Source organism: Zeus faber (assembly GCF_960531495.2).
Source record: "Zeus faber genome assembly, chromosome: 8".
Lineage (NCBI taxonomy): Eukaryota > Metazoa > Chordata > Actinopteri > Zeiformes > Zeidae > Zeus > Zeus faber.
The window spans coordinates 7,143,498-7,162,753 of NC_137195.1; the positions used below are offsets into that span (position 1 = coordinate 7,143,498).

The 19,256-nt window shown below is 46.7% G+C and overlaps 1 protein-coding gene across 1 annotated transcript in view; it reads right to left on the reverse strand.

Annotated features, from left to right (window-relative positions):
* Nucleotides 1-3,886: 3,886 nt before the first annotated feature.
* The window catches only part of thsd7ab (thrombospondin, type I, domain containing 7Ab), a gene marked incomplete at both ends in the record, with an annotated part of 117,993 nt that continues 102,623 nt past the window's right edge, over nucleotides 3,887-19,256 (reverse strand). Inside the window, 10 exons of the mRNA XM_080005798.1 lie at nucleotides 3,887-4,034; nucleotides 4,234-4,321; nucleotides 4,978-5,191; nucleotides 5,761-5,843; nucleotides 6,163-6,261; nucleotides 7,594-7,767; nucleotides 11,912-12,086; nucleotides 13,138-13,283; nucleotides 16,442-16,559; nucleotides 17,651-17,766. Coding sequence (XP_079861924.1) covers nucleotides 3,887-4,034; nucleotides 4,234-4,321; nucleotides 4,978-5,191; nucleotides 5,761-5,843; nucleotides 6,163-6,261; nucleotides 7,594-7,767; nucleotides 11,912-12,086; nucleotides 13,138-13,283; nucleotides 16,442-16,559; nucleotides 17,651-17,766 — 1,361 coding nt within the window. The remainder of the gene's footprint in view (nucleotides 4,035-4,233; nucleotides 4,322-4,977; nucleotides 5,192-5,760; nucleotides 5,844-6,162; nucleotides 6,262-7,593; nucleotides 7,768-11,911; nucleotides 12,087-13,137; nucleotides 13,284-16,441; nucleotides 16,560-17,650; nucleotides 17,767-19,256) is intronic.

The window sequence follows — 19,256 nt, forward strand, 5'->3', positions numbered from 1 at the left end:
ACGTACACCTTGCATCATGACCACAACAATCAGCAATATCATACACCCACTTTGCAATATTCAAACTAAACATTTTTCTGTGCAATACAAAATAAATGTACACATAATTTGATGTACAAACCCCGAAAAAAAGGAAAACATTCCCCACACCAGTTTGCTCGTGTACCAAACTCTGCAGAAGCGTCTCCTCCCGGGATGAACGTGTGGCTGATGCTGTTTTTCTTGTTTGTTTTCGGGGGGTTTTTCTACTTTGTGAAGCTGTAACTGAACAATGTAAGAGCACCCAGGATGTAGTCTCAATACACAGTAAAATGTTAGAAAATCTGCCTTTTAACAAAAAAAAAGAAATTATCCTTTTTCAGTTTCTCTTTCTTTGCAAGTTCTATACTCATGATAGTTGCAGGTCTGCTTGGCTACTGGATCGTTGGCAGTAAGGCAGAAGTTTAGTGTCGCCTGACTTACCATAAATAGAAAAAAAAAGTTTTTTTTATTATCATTTAATATTTATATATATATATATATATTTATATATTTTTGTTATTCCAGTTTGAAATTCCCGAATTCACCATAACATTTCTTTTATATTCCAGATCCGCTCTCCCAACCCCCCCCCCCTTTTTTTTTTTTACAGAAAAAGAAGTAACCCCCGGCATTGAACAGATGATGAAACTGATCCACCGCTGTAATAACATTTAGCTTTTTGATTGCATCTGGGCAGAGACAGAGACGTAACATCCAACAAAATCTACAAACCACAAAGGTACAGGACTACAACCCCCCCCCACCCCCCCCCAAAGAAATAAGATGTGAGGAATACAATCTATACATATATTTTTCCGCTGTCTCACACCCTGTTTTTGTGGAATGGGACACATGGTGTATACATCATTTCCCGTTGCCATATATTTATATAGGTTTTTTTTACGAGTGGGCGGGGCTCCACAAGTCCATGGTTACATATGCTGCTGTTTCTGCGTTATGGTCGTGTCTGTGGAAGAGGCAGTGTTCTATGGCAATAGTAGGTAGAAGTCATATATGTGCATATCATGCTGCACTAATATAGTGCAATGTCGAGCCTGAAGCAGAGGAAACAGGGGAGGCTCCAGACGACTCCTGCATCCGCATCATCCCACGGGCCAGTATAACCCCAAACGCAGGCCTGTGCGCCGATGAACTGAGCAAAAAACAAAACAAAACGAAACAAAAAAAAAAACGACAGCATAAAAAAAAGGACAGAAAGAGAGTGAGCGAGAGAAAGACAGAAAGAAATAAAGAAAGAAAGAGCAAGGGAGGAAGGGCGAAAAGAGCAACGCGTCCCTTTTGTTTGAAACAGCAAAAGAGATTTGAGTCAAAACCCCCCAGTTTTAGGATTGCGAGAGGAGGGATCCAAGCCTTTTTATGGAGATTTTCTCCCTCTCCCGCTCCCCTTCCTCTCCTCCCTCTCTCCTCCCTGCAGTGACTTTTGGCAACGTAGAGCATCCTAAGCCTCCAGCTACTCAGCATTTTTTTTTTTTCGGGGACAAGCACGGGGCGGGGTGGTGGGGGAAGGGGTGGAGGGAGGGAGGGAGGGCGGGTGGTGGTGGTGGGGCGCTGTGCTGTGTTGAGAAGCAGCTGGAGAGTCTGAGGCCTGTCTCCAGTCCTGTGCAGTCCACAAGCTTCTCCCCGGGAATGGGTGAACTGGAGGACGGGCGATGAAGAAAAGGCATCTCCTGTAGACGATGGAGTGGATGAGGGCGAAGGCTCCCGTGTAAGAAAATAGTTTTAAGAAATGAGAAGACGGGGTGCCGGGGGAGGAGGAGGAGGAGGAGGAGGAGGAGGAGGGCGGTGCGTGAAGTAACTCCGGAGCGACAGTGGTCCATCGCTGGCCATCATTTCCTTCGTCGTGACGTTTGGCTGCCGACGCCTCCCCCATCCCCGCCCCGTCCCCCCCGACCCCCCGGCCGGGCGGCGGTGCGATGGGGCGGGGTCTCTCCGCGGCCGTGGACGCGCTCCGCCCTCGGGGCCTCGGGACTCACATGTCGGCGTCCCCGTCGTAGGCGAGAGTCAGAGGTTTTAGTCGGTTGTTTTGCTGCCTCTGTCTCTGAGGCCTCTTTGGCTTTTTGCTGCGTGACAGGGTGAGAGAGGTGTCAGAAGCCGCTCTGCGACCGGGAGCGGGGAACCGGTTCAGGGAACAGGTGGGAATGGCTACGCGCAGCTCAACACTAGACTCTGTCTATACACTCATGGCTCACGTCAGGACAGTGTTTAACTGGGGGGAGGAAGACACAACAGATGTTTTTAATAAAAGGCTCTCTGAGGGCCGACGATGCTTTCCCACTTGAGTTGAGGTAAAGCGCACGGTGCCGACCGGCTCTAAAACTAAAATGTGCACCTACATGCACAGGAAAGCAAGCGTCACATATCTACTTATTAGTGGGTTTAGTTTCATGCAATTTATGATCTGTTTTCGCTGTCACTCCTCCGGGTATTAAAGCACTGGTTCATTATGAACTGCGAAATGAATCTGTGTCAACTTTTCTGAAAGAGTCCACAAAAAAACTAATGCTCGAAATAATGAGGAACAATGCCTCGCAGCATCAAAAATCTGCCTCTCTCTTTAAAAAGTTACTTCAAGAAATCCCAAGAATTGTTTTTTTTAAATTATTTTTATAATATTTTTTTTTTTTTTTTTTAAGAAAAAAAAAAGATCTATTGATTATTTTGTCACGATTTATTTTCTTTTTTTCTTTTTGCAATGCAGAGCTTTATGGACATGTAAACGGACACGCTTGATCGATACATTTATAGAATATCTAAACAAGGCACGATAGTACCTGTGTAACATATTCTACAGATATAACCTATACTATATGCCTATAAACTATAGAATATTATAGATTTACTAAATTGAGACAGGCCTTACACCACCTTCTCCATACCTGCCTGAATATCTCCAACATAGGAAGGCATAAGTAGTTCTTATTTAAAGAAAAGTATAAATGATCATATAATAAATTTAAATATAATATATAGTATAATAATAATCTCACAACAAGGCTCACGTGGGACGAAGCAATAATGACCACAGGGGTCACCTAGTTTCTCACAGTCTGTCTCAAAGAAAGACAAATACGAGTGGACACCGTGCTGATATGCTTGGTATGAACATGATGTCTATTGGGCAGGGAGGAAGAAAAAAGAGCAATGGGAAGAAAGGAAAGAAACATTCAAAACGGATTGAAATGGAAGGGGGAGAACGAGGAGATGCAAGATACTGCTCCCGCCACCAGAGGCCCCTGTGACACAGTGTTATTGAGACACTGTAAATGACATTCCAGGATTTAGATTTCAGGCAGAGAGAGGAAATTTCACAATTTTGCCATGAGCAACAGTGTGTAGACACTATGGAAAATAGTTGTGTTTCAGCACTAATCAGACACAATATTTGACATCTTCTGTATCTTTTCAATGCAATATTCTATATGGACAAAGTGATATAAATTCATTATATTATAATGATCTTTATGTAATCATTGAAAGTGTTTGAATGAGTAAAATATTCAGAAAGGTTTGAGCACACTAAGTGAACATCTAGCGAATTATTTAGTACTACCAATAACAGTTTTCCACCTTACTTAACATTTGGGCAATCCACCTCTACCGTAAGCTTGATAAAGTGGCAAAAGTCATTTGCATTTGCTCATGGGAAAGGGTGGAAACTATCCTCCTGAGCTGAGGAAACACGTACACACCCAGACTTTCCTCACCTGCACCAGCAGCTGGGTGGGGCTGGTCGGGCAGGTCGAGGGGCACTGGTGGCGGGTTGGCGGGGGAAAGAGTCGCAGAGCGCGGCTACTTTATGTAAGGGGCGGCTCGGAGGCCGGAGGGCTCGCCACCGCGCTCCTTGTTAGCCTCGGCTGTCGCTTTGAGGCAACTCTTGGCATTCGGGACAGGTGTAAGTCAACTCATGTGCATTTTGGCCCATCCAGACCGCCGTCCCGTTGGCGTCCGACTCTTGGGCCTTAAGAGAGCGACGCACTTTGGCACAAGAGCTGCTGCTCTCCCGAGAGGACGGCGTGGAGAGAGCAAAACAAAACAATGACAAACACGCAAACAACAAAAAGGGTGGTTTGGGGCTGGATGACGGGGATGGAATGGTTCACTTTTTTTGTTTTTAATTGAATTTAATTTTTTTACGGTGGAGTTCCATGAATTACGGAGAGGAGGGGAGACGTAGATGGAGAGTTGACTCACCACGCTAGGTATATCATAGACACTACGAATATGAGGAGCACGAACGCTCCGGCTGCTACACCGTACACCCACATCTTCAGTTTCCCATCTGTGGAGGAGGAGGTTGTCAGTTCGGCTTCACGTTTAGACCTCATTACGGCACAAACAGCCATTGTGAATGTGAAAACTCCCACGCAGCGCTGCAAAATGCTTTTTTCCCCTGTTTTGATTGTACTCTGAGAGAAGCCCCATGCATTCCATCTTGATGGAAGTAGAGGTGTGCAGATAGGGCAAAAAAAAAAAAAAAGGCAGCGTTTGGAAGATTATTGATACAAACATTACACCCCGGCATGAGACTGACAGCGACAATCTCATCGCAGTGAGGGATTCTCGACACCACATCATCATTCTGACTGGAGCTCTCAGATCCATCAAAGTTTCTCCAAAGTCTTACTGGCGCTGTCATGCACCGCTGAGCTGAAGGAGCTGCTGCAACATTTTGAAATGTTAATGCACCAGCCGTGCCAGATGAGATGTCAAGCTACACGCATGCATCAGATTAGTATTTTGAAGTGATATCCGACACATCATCATCATCATCATCATCATCTTTTCATCCTGTTGACTGATGCAGCCCAAAACGTGAAATTGGCCACAATATGGAAGCTTTCTGGGCACGTTGCTTTAAACTGCAGATGCTGCTCTGCGCTCTGTTCTATATTCAGACCGGACCCGCTGTTCTGAGACTGAGGATCTGGGACTGACCTGGTCCGTAGGGCTGCAGGTACCAGGTTCGCCCGGAGCGCCCAGGCTGGATGGTGCTAGGCAGGGTGGGGTTAATGGCACGACTGGTCTTCACATCCGCCTTCTTGTCCCCGGCTGTGGGGATCTCCAGGATGGGGATGGGGGCACACTGCTTCAGTTGCCCGATTGGGGACATGACCTCTGTGTAGCCGTCCTCGCACATGCAAAGTCCGGCCTGTAGAGGGCGGTGCAGGATAACGTTAGCGTGAACAACCCGATACACCTGAGTTGGGTTTACACAGACTGAGGAGGTTGGTTAACTGTCGTACTTAAGTATATTAGAATTTTTGATGAGTTCGCTGTCATTTACCAGAGAAGGAGGTGGGCATGCCCTGTGTACGTGCATGTGCCCTCCATTGTGGAAATTGGGGGAAATGGTTGTAATACTGCATAAAAGTGGGGAGTTGACAGTGTGCAGGTTTGAAAGGTTGATTTTGGAATGGCGCTGCAGCCATGATGATTAGAGCTGCTGCAGGGAGCGCACACACACACATACACACACATACACTGGAAACACACAGTTACACAATCTGTCACCTCCAATTACAGGAGACATCACGGACCCACCAAAAAGATGGGACACTTTCTGCTGGAATACCTGTCAGCATTACCAGCAGCAGAAATAATTCAACAGCCATTAATGGGTTCAGCGCTGTTTAAATTACTGCTACAGCAGCTCATGACTGACCATTTTCACCACTACCCAGGAAGTGTTTTCTCCAAAACGACAGCGAAGAAACTCACGTCACTACAGAAGGACTTTGGCATCAGACAGGGAGGGTCACACGAGCTGTTGTCTCCCGGAGGATTGATCGGGGGACATCCGCCTGAAAGGTCAAAGGTCATTAAGGTGTAACGCAAGGCGAGGTCAATTCTGTAGCACAATTCATACACACGTGTCATGCTGAATACATCCTGGAACCAATCTTTTCAGAAATACACCCTTTTTCCATTAACAATGCACTAATGCATTAATAGATGATCATATTTCATCTGAGCAGGATCAATACAGACCATGGCACGTGGAACCAGCAACCGAGCTGAGATGATTTTGCTCACGTATGAACATGTTTTACCACCGTCACACCCATGTCAATAAAACCTTTTTTTTTTTACGACCATTAATATTTATCCGTCAACCCTCACCCGTGACGTTGAGTCCGTCGGACCGCTGGCACCACGTGGTGAGGCGCGTGGAGTTGAACCGCGCCCTGCTCTTCCACGTGTACTCGTAACACTCCCCCCCTGCGGAGGAAAAGCACCAGGAGTCACAGCGCGTTCCAGGCAGAAGCCACGGGACGGTGCGGAAGCCACGGGCGGTGCGCGCGCCGCGGGAGGTTCCGTACAATTTGGGTGATTTTTCGGCAGCCTTAAAACCCCCGCAGGACAGTGGTGGTGTGTTGCTTACAGTACTTGCACGTGACGTGCCGTCTGGTACGAGCCCGGGCGAAGCGGACGCAGCAGAGCACCGCATCGGTGCCTCCGCGGGCCGGGGCCGCACATCTCCATGTTTTTAATCTCCAATGAGAATTAATGACTTTCCATCGTTTGCAATTATGGCTTTATCAATATCTCCATCAGTGCAGCAAATGACCATATTTCCCCGCAGAGCGCCGTGTGACCAATCGCCGGCTGAGGCTCAATCCAGATCTGTCCCAAATGAAGCGTTTAACCTTGGACAAAGGAAGCAGCTGTACTTTACGGGGCTCGCGGCACTATCCCGGCCGAGATCGATACCAGAGCCGCGTCTCCGTGCTGGCGTGGCGAGATTTGGTCTGGAGCTGTGACAACGTTATCCTTCTTTCCTCTTGAACTCTACCTCCTCGCTCTACCTCTGTCTCTCTCTCTGTCTCTCTCTCTCTCTCTCTCTCTCATGATGACGTGCGCTCGCTCTGTCTGCATTGTGCCGTGTTCTCATCCCGTCACTCAACGCACACCTCCACTCTCCTCAGCCCCCCGCACCCCAAAACCTTTCTCCTTACTTTTCCCTTCACCCTCCCTCCCTCCGTCATTTTTCCATCTTGCTCTCTCTTTCTCTCTTCCCCCAACCACAAGTGCCTTGAGTGATATTGCGAAACCAGGTCAGGCCAGTGAAGACTGTGGGACCGTGTACAGTAGCCAGGGAGGGATGGCGGGGAGGAAGGGGGAGGGGTCAGAGATGTGTGGAGAAATGGAGGGAAGGAGGGACGGAGGGACGGAGGGGGGGCTGTTCTGCAAACCGAGCCTGTGGCGATGTGATGAGGTTTGGTGCTGGCAATTTACAAACACCACTGTGGCGTTTTGATCTGCTGGCCGTTCACTGTGCCCGGGGAGCCTCCCACATTGCACCCGGCGGTAAAGCAGCGAGGGGGCTTCCCCCCGCTGCGCCGAAAATTTTACTTGCGAATCCCCTGTTGGCTGGGCTCCGACTGACCTGCTTCCCTCACGAAAAAAAAACCAACTAGGGAGCTTATTATTTGTCGTCCCAATCAGTTTGGACGCAATCAGGATCGGTGCCGCCGTGTTGCCTGCACCAAAACAGTGTGTTGCCGTCAAAGTGTCGGAACCAGCGGGTGGTTTATTCAACGCCCCTCTCACCGGTGCAGGGCTGGGACTCCCAGGCCTGGTCGGGACAGGTCTGCAGGTTTTCGGGTTCCTGAGCCATGACGGCCCGCGAGCGCACCTGCACCGAGCCAAAGTCCACGCCCGCTCCCTTCACGCACACGCTCACGCACGGGCTCCACTCGGACCACTCCATCAGGTAGCATTCACCTGGGGGAGGGAGGGGGGAGAGAACAATTTCAATGGAAGGGAGTGTACGTGTTTATTTCTGTAAAAAGTTTCTTAACTTGGTGAGATATTTGTTAAATTTGTATATTTGTATATTTTTAACTTATTGTAGTCACTTTCAGCTTGTTGTGGTTGTCACTTTATCAGCAGCGTTGAGGATTGGCACAAAGAGCAATATGGATAGATGGATGGATAGATGGATGGATGGATAGATAGATAGATAGATGAATAGATAGATTAATAGATGATGGATGGATAGATAGATAGATGAATAGATAGATTAATAGATGATGGATGGATAGATAGATGATTAGATGGATGGATGGATGGATATATAGATCAATAGATGGATAGACAAATCCGATGAAGAATCAGAGATTTAAATTGAGAATGTTTCAGCCCCTCTCCACCCTTTAGAGCTTCAGAGGATGAGCTCTCATCATCGGTCTAAAGACTTGTGAAAGAGGCAACGCTGCCCCCGATAGAGTGAGAAGGTGAAGAGGGGGAGAACAGTGGGGGCGTGCGGGAGAAACAGAGTGCAGGTCCTGAGCACCCCATGGTTCCAGGCCCACGCTCTGCTGAACACTAACTAGCTTTATATTCCACCGGCTCTGTATCCTTTACACTGCTTTCGACAAATAGCTGTTTCCTAATTGTGATTAAAAAATGTAACTAGAATTGAGAAAATTACCATATTACCATAATGCGCACAATCCATTATGCAATTTGCAATTAAAATAACACGTGAATGCCTGCTTGTGTAAGAATGATGACCATGGAAGTGTTTTAAACTGCTGGGTAAACAGATTGTGCAATTTCAAGATGTCTGTTTAGGTTTAGGTAACTTGATGCACATTGACCTCCATTTTGCATCCCCTTACTGTATTTTCCAGAAATGTCATCATGATAAGTATCATCGTGTCCTGACGCACAGTTTTGTAGACGTATCTGATATCACTGAACATTTCTTATAATACAAAGTCCAAAATATTGGACGGAACTGTTTGACTTTTGATCGTACTTCCCATCCTCTAATAGTTTAATGTTATGAACCTTATTGACATTCTTAAGTGTAATCTATTCTATCGTAATGTTTTGCATCATATTGTACATTATTATATGGCATAATATTGTATTGTATCCAAAGACATGGGAAATGACCCAGGCAGTATGAAGTGCAATATAATACCGTTTTGCTTTTACTTGTCACCATAAAACTGCAATATCGCACGCATTCACTAGTTGTATTCCATTGAAAAGCAATTATCAATTAGATGTCAATTAGCTGAATTTCCCCCGCAGGGATTATTACAGTGTTATCTTACTTATATATAAAATACATAAACGGATGCACTTGACACAATTACGGCTTTAAAAATGGTAGATAAATATTAAAAAGCTTTCCGTCGGCCCGGTGAATCTATTTACTTTATATTGTATATGGACTCTTTTACTGAGCACCTGTATAGCCTCTTGCAGGAATTCCACTCTGAAACTAAATAGAAGATGACTGCGTCAAAATACAGAAAAAAAAAATGTTATTTGCTGAATACAGCAGAAAAATGTGACTGTGACAGGTACATATGGAGCTGCCTTGAACTTACCTAAAAGGGATTATTGACTAAGTTTATAAGTCATGAGGAATAAGCCTATTCAGCCCATTCAGTCCATTCAGAATCATTGCAGAGGCACACTGTCCCCGGATCCGAGCTTTAGAAACTGCACTCAGCAGGGAACTAAACTAAAACATGTCAATGGACTTTTTTACCCAGACCAGCCCACCACAACCAGCCTGCGGATACTCCACCACCACTGCCCTATCCATGCACATACAAACACACCAGGCCTTGATACCGCCACTTAAGCATAATAGATGGATACTCTAGGCTTCTGCAACACTAAAAAAGAACTATTGTAAGAGCAAAGGTTTGTTGCCAGCGGGCCACTGGCAGTGTTTCATAAATCTCTATATTTGAACAGCTGTATAATCTATTTCAACACAGGAAATAAGTCAGATAATGCCATTGCCAATTTGATCACTTTAACCTCAAAATTTGAAGGACTTTCTCTTCAGGGTGGGTCTACAAACAATAAATACAACATCAGGTACTGACTGTACAGTAATATTTTAAATTAACAATAAATAATATTTAAATAAACAAACTCTAAATAATATTTCAACAAAAATTATGTACCTTTCATTTGTTGGCCTGCTGCTAAGGTATAGACCATTACTCCTGGCCTGGGTATTGCTGGTCCATAAACAATAAAATAATATTAAAATAAACAAACATCAGCTTGTTTATATTTCTACTAGGGTATTGTTGGTCCACATATTATAAATAATATATAAAATGTACATTTCCGACGCTTGAAGGCCTCACACTGTAGCATTTCCGACAGGCCTTGAATGCAGAGGTGCTACCTTTGAGAAAGGAGAGATGTGTGTCATCGGCCCCTTTGATTCTGAGGGCCTGTGCATAATCAAAGTGGCGACGCAGATATCGCTGATCTCGCTCTTGTTTTTGGATAATGGGCGGCTCAGGCGGCCCACAGAGCAGCCAGTCCGACTATGCGCCTTCACCATAAAATATTGCTGTAATATTGTGGTGCTGGGATGTAGATTCGGGTGTAAACATCTGTCCCGGGTTAAGTGGGGCTGTTCTCTGGTGCTGCTGCAGCATTTCTGCACGGCATGCAGCTGCCGGCCGTCCTGTGCCACGTCTGAGCACCGGAGCCTGTGTCTGCTGCGCTGCCACGACCTTGGCTGGCAGGAGGATCGCCAGGGACGGGGGCAGAGCGCTCGCAGGCTTCCTGTGACTACTGATTACTGAGCTTTTCTTTTAATTATCCCTCCCCTCCCCCCACCCACCCGCTGCAATTCTTCCCTCCTCCTCGCAGACCGGCCTGAGGGTCGAGGAGACAGAGAGGAGAAATGAGAGCGACCCGGTGCCTCGGAACCCAGCAAGGCCAAAAAGAAGTGGAGAGTTTTAAGTTTAACTAGATGCGACGCTGGATTGAACTGCAAGAACCACGGATGTTTTATTTAAGCCGACGTAAAGCGCACAGGAAGCTAATTAAACAGAAGCGGCGTCGTTACGGGTAAGGTAACATGAACCTGAACGCCCAAGACAACAGACTTTCAGCCCTGCAGCGGAAACAATATCTCTCGTAACAAATGAATGAGTATTGCACGGAACACGAGACGTTGATGCAGATGTCTTTGCTCGTGGTATCGTTGGTGTTGTGGTGAAAAATGTTAATGAGGAGGTGCTGTACAATTCATCGCTATCCTGTTTGGAGCTTAAGCCAAACCTCTTAAACCATGGAAAGATTATGTATAATTCTCATCTTGTTTTAAATTATTTTCCGCTAGGTTTTATTCATTCTATTTGTATTTGTTGTTTAATCAATCACGGTACTATATCACCGTGCAAAATAAACAAATAACATTGAACGAAAAATTCGAGGTTATAACGGATTTTCCCAGACATGGGAGAAAACATCCATTTTCAGCATCAAAACGGCCAAAACCATTCCCCCAAACCCAACGATGTCATGTGCTCCGGAGAACCAATTCCTCCACTTCTCCGCATCTGGGAACAGGGAGATCAGGCTCTTTGAGAGTCTCGGTGGCGACGTAGCGCCCCCTGGAGAGCCTCACAGAGATGAGTGGAGAATCTCAGCTCCGTTCCGAACAAGGCCACGAAATGATTGCGTTTACGCTCGCTCGAGCTTTCCCGGGCAAACCAGCCGTTGCCGACACCAGCACTGCGTCTTTCACGGAAAATAAAAGCGCACAGACTTTTCCTCCTTACCTCGCTATTCATCCACCGAGAGCAGCGATAGGTAGGGAAGGGTGAGGAATGGACTCTATCGACCGCCTAACAACTTGGCGGGGTAAAGTTTGGGCTATTTTACGACCGAAAATTGATGGTATATACCCCTTGAATAGATAGACGAAGTAGCCGCTTTGCAATCATCAAAAGATAAGTGAAAAAGCAATTAAATACAATGTCGTGATTTAACAAGATGAATATTTACTCTGCAGAATTGTTATAATAGTATTGTTGTGTACTTGTTACAGGCCCTCACTGTCTCTTGGTTGGTTCCAACGTCTCGTTACCTGGGCAGGGCAGGGTGCAGGCCTCCTTCAGGACAATCTCCTTGTCCCCGTTGACCGATATCTCCAGGCTGCTGCACAACTCCTCGTCCACCGTGCTGGTCCCGCCGTCGCCGGAGCCGTCGGACACGAAGCAGGACAAGTTCCTGTAGCGATGCCCGTGGCCGCACACCACGCCCTGAGAGCCACCAGAGACGAGGGAGGGCGGGGGTGAGGAATCACATAGCATCACATCACAACTTGTGCTATTCCTGTGAGCCTCAGGGGGCCTCTTTCCCCAACGGAGGTCAGGGCATTGAGGATGGAGACTGCCCACACCAAAACATAGGCCCAGGATATTGAAGTTGAATGGAGAACAATTACTTTGACCAAAATACATTTTTGTCTTCTTAGGTTATTAGTACATCTGCTCAGGTATAGGATGTGAGTACTTCTTCTACCGCTGCATTTACATTTACATTTAGTCATTTATCAGACGCTTTTATCCAAAGCGACTTACAATTGTTCAAACACCGACGGACGCAGCCATCAGGAGCAATTAGGGGTTAAGTGTCTTGCTCAAGGACACTACAGCATGCTAGCAGGAGGAGCCTGGGATCGAACCAGCAACCTTTAGATCACTAGACCACCAGCTCTACCGCCTGAGCTACCATCCCCATAAGCTACCATTTAGGTCCTTATATTATACTACTTTTTTAAACGGCTCTATGGAATTCTCGATTCTGATTGGTCAACAGCAGTCAGAAGTCAGTTATTTCAGAATAATAACCGTCGATGTGATAATAATGACCGTTGCCACGGGCAACAACCTCTCAATCCGGTTTCACATCCGCTCTATCACTCCGCCTACATGTTAACGCTAACACCAGCCAGTGGCCCACCTTGTGACGCTGCATAGAAACTTAATTGGAAGGAAGATATGTCCAATTTCACATTAATGCAGTAACCAGGTGAGTCATATGTACTGCTGTGGAAGCTCTTAAACCACTTATACTACTTTTACAATATTTTCACAGCAATATTCTGTGAATTCGTTTATTTGTATGGAGCCATGTAATAAGCTGGATAATGTAGAGCCAGCCGGTCATTATCGACAAAATAACCCCCCTTTCAGAGAAAGACCCCTCCGCTTCCTGATCACCGCGTCGGGGGTTATTCCCTGATAACGACCGGCTGGCTGCACCTCATCCCTTTACACAAATACGTAAAGGGGACCGCACGAGCCGTACCTCCACTCTGCACTCGGACCAGAGGCTGTACTGCCATCGGTAGCAGGGCCGGACGGGACACGGCTTCCACTGCCCCATCCGGGCGGGGCACGGGCGGCCATCGCCCTGGGACGCCTGCACCACGGACCTCTGACGCCACATCTTCCCTGGAGGTGACGGGGCGACGTTAAAGCGTCAGCGGGGGATGATACGAGCGGTAGGGTCCTGCAGCCGGCATGGAACCCTGCCGAGCTCTCGGGTTTACAAGCTTTTAATATCGACTGACTCTGTATTTGCTGTAATGAAAACGTATAGAGCTCCGAAAAATAATCACATTTTAGAAACTGAATGGTGCTTTTAAGGTGTGAATGCAAGATAAGGAATTTGGATGAGGCCCTAACTTTGCAGTGCCAAGCTAATGTGTATGTGTGTGTGTGTGTGTGTGTGTGTGTGTGTGTGTGTGTGTGTGTGTGTGTGTGTGTGTGTGTGTGTGTGTGTGCGTGTGTGTGTGTTCAAAGTATTGGATTGATATGTATCTGTGCTTCACCGAACAAAAAAAAAGCTTTTTCCAAACGTAGCCTGCGATTCCGCTGTTCAGCCATGTTGATAAGTTTGAGTCCTGTGGAGCGAAGTCTCTGCGACGCAAACCAACGCCTGAAACATAATCCAACACATCAGAGGATTTCTGCGGAAGCCCACGCTGCTCTCCCGCCTCAAATGACCCTATTTTTAGCCGCCCCACGTTAAACGGGAAAAAAATGGTTAATTTGTTCCGAATCCCGAAACCTTCATAGAGCCTGCAAACTAATCACCTGGCAGCCCACCTTTGGCAACCTACGGCGCTCATTAGCATATAAACCACCTTCTTAAAACACAAGCTCACACAGGGCGTCACATGCATCCTCCTCCACCCAGAGGAACATCCTCTGGGTGCAGGAGGATGTATGCACACGCACGTGCGCACACACGCACGCACACACACACACACACACACACACACACACACACACACACACACACACACACACACACACACACACACACACACACACACAAACTTTGCGTGAGTTCCACCTCTTGGCATCCCTCCCTTGCACTGGTTGGACCAGGGATGGGATGGTGATGAGCGACAGTCGATGGTGTGACTGGGGGAACATCTCCAGGATGTGTCTGACAGGGAGTGGCTGGTTGTTGTGCCATTTTGCAAATGCCAGATTTGGATTGCTGGTGCTGTTCCATCGTGCAGAGTAGAAAGTGTGCGGCTCCTTCAGATCGTATGGGAGTGTCGCCTCAGCAGTAGAGGCCCAGTCTACCAGGAAGTCACCATCAGCGTTGGAGCTACTGTAGCCCCATTCTGTATGATGGCTATTGCAGTCTCTAGCGTACACGGCAGGGGGCGGGACATCTGGCAGCGATGATGGGGTCAGTGCTTGGAGGTGGCTTGCAGATGTTGACGATGGTAGTGTCCTGCACTTTCGTTGTGATCCATTCTACCGCTGCGCTTTCTGGGGATTGTCCTATAGCTGACCAGGCCATATCATTGCGGACGAACGTAGCCATGCCAGTGTGTTTATTGGCAATGAATCCGGCCAGGGCATACCCAGGGACCTTCAGGGTGTTCTTGTTTTCAGCATGGGTCTCCTGCAGTAGAATCACCGTCACATTGTTTTTGCTGGCAATTTGTTGAAGGATATTGGTCTTGGCGATGGTGAGGCCTTCGACGTTGAGCTGAAGTAGCGCTAACGCTAGCGCTGCGGTCTGCGGACGTTGTGAAGACATAGGTTTCGCTTAGGAGCATGCAACCTTGCAACTACTCTTAGCTACCTGTAGGGGAGGCCACGTAGAGGCTGTCTTTCTTCTCACCCCTGCATGCAGTCACACGATGTTATTATCGCCTTTTTATTTATTTTCCCTATTTCTCCACAGGTGGTCTTTTTTTTTGGGGGGGGGGGTTGACCCTTTTCTCCCATTCTCCAGTGGTCAGAAAAGGCTGGAAAGTGAACCAAAAAGCTGTGTAATTAATAGGATCAACCTACAACTTGGTGCAGCAACTAATCACACATAACTGAGCATGGGAATGGCCATAGTCCTCAAAGCCCCTCTACACTCAAAATATTAATTTCATCAGGCACAATTAAAGAATATTATGTTTATTGCCTTGTGACTGACAGGAAATATCTCAATCTCAACTGCTTCCTTCGGGTCTCAGCTTTTGGATGGTGTAAGGTCTACTGCTGACCCCGCCCCCCCCCCCCAAGACAGGGGCTCGGAGCTGAACAGGTTCACACTTCCCTCTGATTTAGCAACTGTTGCGGCAGCCCCCCGAACTTCTTCAAAGAGCTTCCCAGCATTCCCCGGGGAGCGGGGATATAACAGGACAGAATGAGGAGGCCGACCTCTGCCGGTCGTGACGCCAGACGCTGACGCAATCCATCTTCCCTTCCACACGTTGTTTTTTTTTTCTTTGTTGTTTCTCGTACTGACGAACCACGGTGCGTGTTCGGAGCACCCTTAGGGTTACTTTTAGCTGAGCATGCACCGCGCGGCCCCTTTTCCACAACTCCGGTACGCAGGCGTACGAACGACGCCCTGCGCCGCTTAGCTCGTTATGACAGCCTCCTCCTAACCTTTATTTATCTGGGTCTCGCTGAGCACGCACGCTCTTCTCACGCCGCTGCCTGCCTCACACTTGGCGGCTGGGAGGCGCGTCACTATAACTCAGGTCTTCCTGCGCTGTCAAATAAATGCAGGCGGGGAAAGGTGGGATAGGGGAGATAAGGCTTCCGAGATAAGAACACGGGAAAAATGCTTCGCGGCGCCAGTGCCGTGTTGAACGGAGGCTCGGTGGAACATCGGGGGGATCTCAGAGATGACGGCATGACAGAAAGACTAACTTTTTGGTGGGAAAATTACAGCTACTGCATTTGTGGCCCTTAGCCCTTTTAATATATACCAATACATACATATATATATATATATATATATATATATATATATATATATATATATATATATATATATTATATACAGGTACTCCTCACGTAACGACCAAGTTCCGTTCCTAGGACCAGGTTGTCAGGCGAATTGGTCGATAGGCGAGGACCCGCGTTATTTCACGTTAAGGAGGCGTGGCTGGAATATATAGTGTGTGTATGTGTGTGTGTGTGTGTGTGTGTGTGTGTGTGTATGTATATATATATATATATATATATATATATATATATATATATATATATATATATATATATATGGGAAATTGTTGATGTTAGGGTTAGGGTTAGGGTTCGGGTTCCATCCATTCCATCCATTCACTGCATGGACGCACCTTCTAAGCCGCAGGTCTGGGAGCACTCGGACCAGGCCGACCACTCGGAGAGCTGACAGTTGACGGGACACTCCACCACGCAGGAGATGTTCATCTGCCACTTCTTCTCCAGGTTCAACTACAGACAAGACAAATGGAGAGGGATCATTCCTCACACTCCTTACAGAGACAGTATTATTATCATGTGCAGGGTCAGTATAGCTGTCAGCTTGTCCATTCAGGGCAGCAACGGCTCGACACCACTGCACAGCCCTGCATTCCCAGCAGCCTTTGCTCTGGCGCTCGGCCGGCCGCACCGGGCAGCATGGCTCAGGCCAGCTGGGAGGCTGAGGATTGTTCTGTAAGCTATTCAGGCGCAGTGTGTTTTGGAGAATGAGCCAGACGATGATGAGGGCCACGGGTTAAATAGCTGTGGGGCCGGCTTCGCTATCGCCTGCCGGCTACAATTACCCGCACACTGGACAGATTACCAATGAGTACAATCTTTAGCCCGGAGCACCGACAACAATATCAGCGAGGGGAACACTTGAATTTTTCATTTTGCTGCCGGCTAAATAGCAGGGTGGGTTGTTACTGTAGAGTAACAAGTGTCATAATTTAGTCATTAGAAATGTGTGTGTGTGTGTGTGTGTGTGTGTGTGTTTGCGGTTGTGTCAAAGGATTATATTCACCAAGAGCTTAAATGTCTAAGAACGATAAAAGGAAAAAGAAAAATTCAAGCACAGTATGCAGTCACTGCAGTAAATGCGACGGATTGTAGATTTGTCCCACATTATCTGCATTGAACTCCCAATGGAGGGAATGAGGATCCAGTTTGGAGAAAAGGCTGAACTGCTGCAAGAATCAAATCTGCCAACTGAATATACAATACTATGCACTATTGTATACATATATTGTTAGAACCATTTTACATGCTAAAACAGTCATACTCCTCAATACAGTATTTATTATAATATAGTATCAATCATAATAAGGTATCTACATGTATATCTATCCATCCATCCCTCCCTCCCCCTCTTTCTTCTCCTGATGCTGTCTTTCTATCCCCCACTCCTTCTCTCTCTTGCTCCCTCTCTCTCTCTCTCTCTCTCTCTCTCTCTCTCTCTCTCTGTCTGTCTGTCTGTCTCTCTGTTTGTCTATCTATCTATCTATCCGAGAAAAAACACCCAAAAAAATCCAATCTATCCATTGTAATTCTTTGGCTCTCACCTCCTCACAGAACTTGAGGTCGACGGACTTGCCGTCACTGCGGACACAGTCCAGCATCCTGGTCTTGATGCCGCTGCCGCAAACGGCGCTGGGGCTCAGCTGACACGTGCTCCAGTCTGAGTGGAGATAAAAAAAAACCACCCGACATTTACATTTATATCCTGGCATTCCGGCCCGACGGGTCCCCCTCTCCCAGGGGCCCGACAATGTACATGGAATGAATATTTCATCGGCACAAGTTGTTCACGTATGGCAGCAAAAGGAGGTCAGGAAGGAGGAGGTCTGAGGCAGTGAAGGTGCTTTCCATCTAGTTACCAGACGGTGACTTAAGAACCGAGCATGGGCTCCACCCTGTCCTCCCTCAACATGAAAACAACAAAACAATAATATGTTGATGGACAAGCTGCTTCCATACAAAAAACACGTTTTTTTTTATGCATTATTTTAATCTACGTCATTTTAATGTAGCCATTTCAAAGTGTCTTTGAGCACCAGGAAAAGGGGCATACAAGTAATAATAATTTAAAAAAAAAATTCATGGATAAAGGTTTAAATGCAGGTTTTTACAGGTTACTTCATTTGAAGTTTTCGATAATCAATTACCATATTATCATGTAGTAGATATGCATGTTTTCAGACATTAAGATACCGTTTTTAATACGCAGCACTGCATTAAACATAGATCCATAGACATAAATACACTCTGTCTACCAACAGGCCCGGGTTTTGGAATATAAACATCATCCTCACTCCTGCACGGTGCGGCTGGCAGAGCGGCGCATCAATTTACCGCAAACAACAGACGAGTGAAGCGGAATCTGGGTTTTTTTGGGTTTCCTTGATCTGTGTCGCAGGTAGAGGAGGGAGCCGGCGTGCGAGAATGATGTATGAGAGTGAGACAGAGAGGAAAAATGAAAGGGCTTTTGTAGCAAACCAGTGCCCCGGTGCAACAATGAATCATCCGCCACGCTGTTGACGTGTGGATTTGAAACACCACGCCTTAGCCTTCCAAATTTCATTCATTTTTTATTTTTTTTTTTTTTTTTAATAGATCTTTGAACTCGGAAGTGGTGCGGATATGGAGGCGTGCTGTTCGCGCGCGTGCGTGCGTGTGTGTGTGCTGTTGGATGCTTCGCACCGGGCAGCCATTTGAAGTCTGTCTCCGCACGCCATCTGCCTCAACATGGATCACTATCATAACAGATGATAATTCTGTCTGAGGAGGGGTCAGCGAGACTCAGTATCAGTTCACTTGAATCCACCGGGTCCGCCTGCCATCGGTTTCCTCATATGCCAGCTCCATCTGCCTCGCTGAGCCTTTGGCTGATGAAGAGAGCTGCTTCTCCAGGACAGAGTGCCATATTGATTTTTATATTATTCTATCTAGTACCTAGGTATCTATCCATCTATCCATCTATCTGTCTATCCATCTGTCTCTGTCTGTCTGTCCGTCAATCTCTCTATTTTCTGTATCTTTCTGTGTATCTACATTTGCATGTCTGTATGTATGTATGCATGTATTGTATGCATGATTGTACTGTATGTATGTATATTTTGTATGCATGTATATGTATGTATGTATGTATGTACTGTATGCTTGTATGTA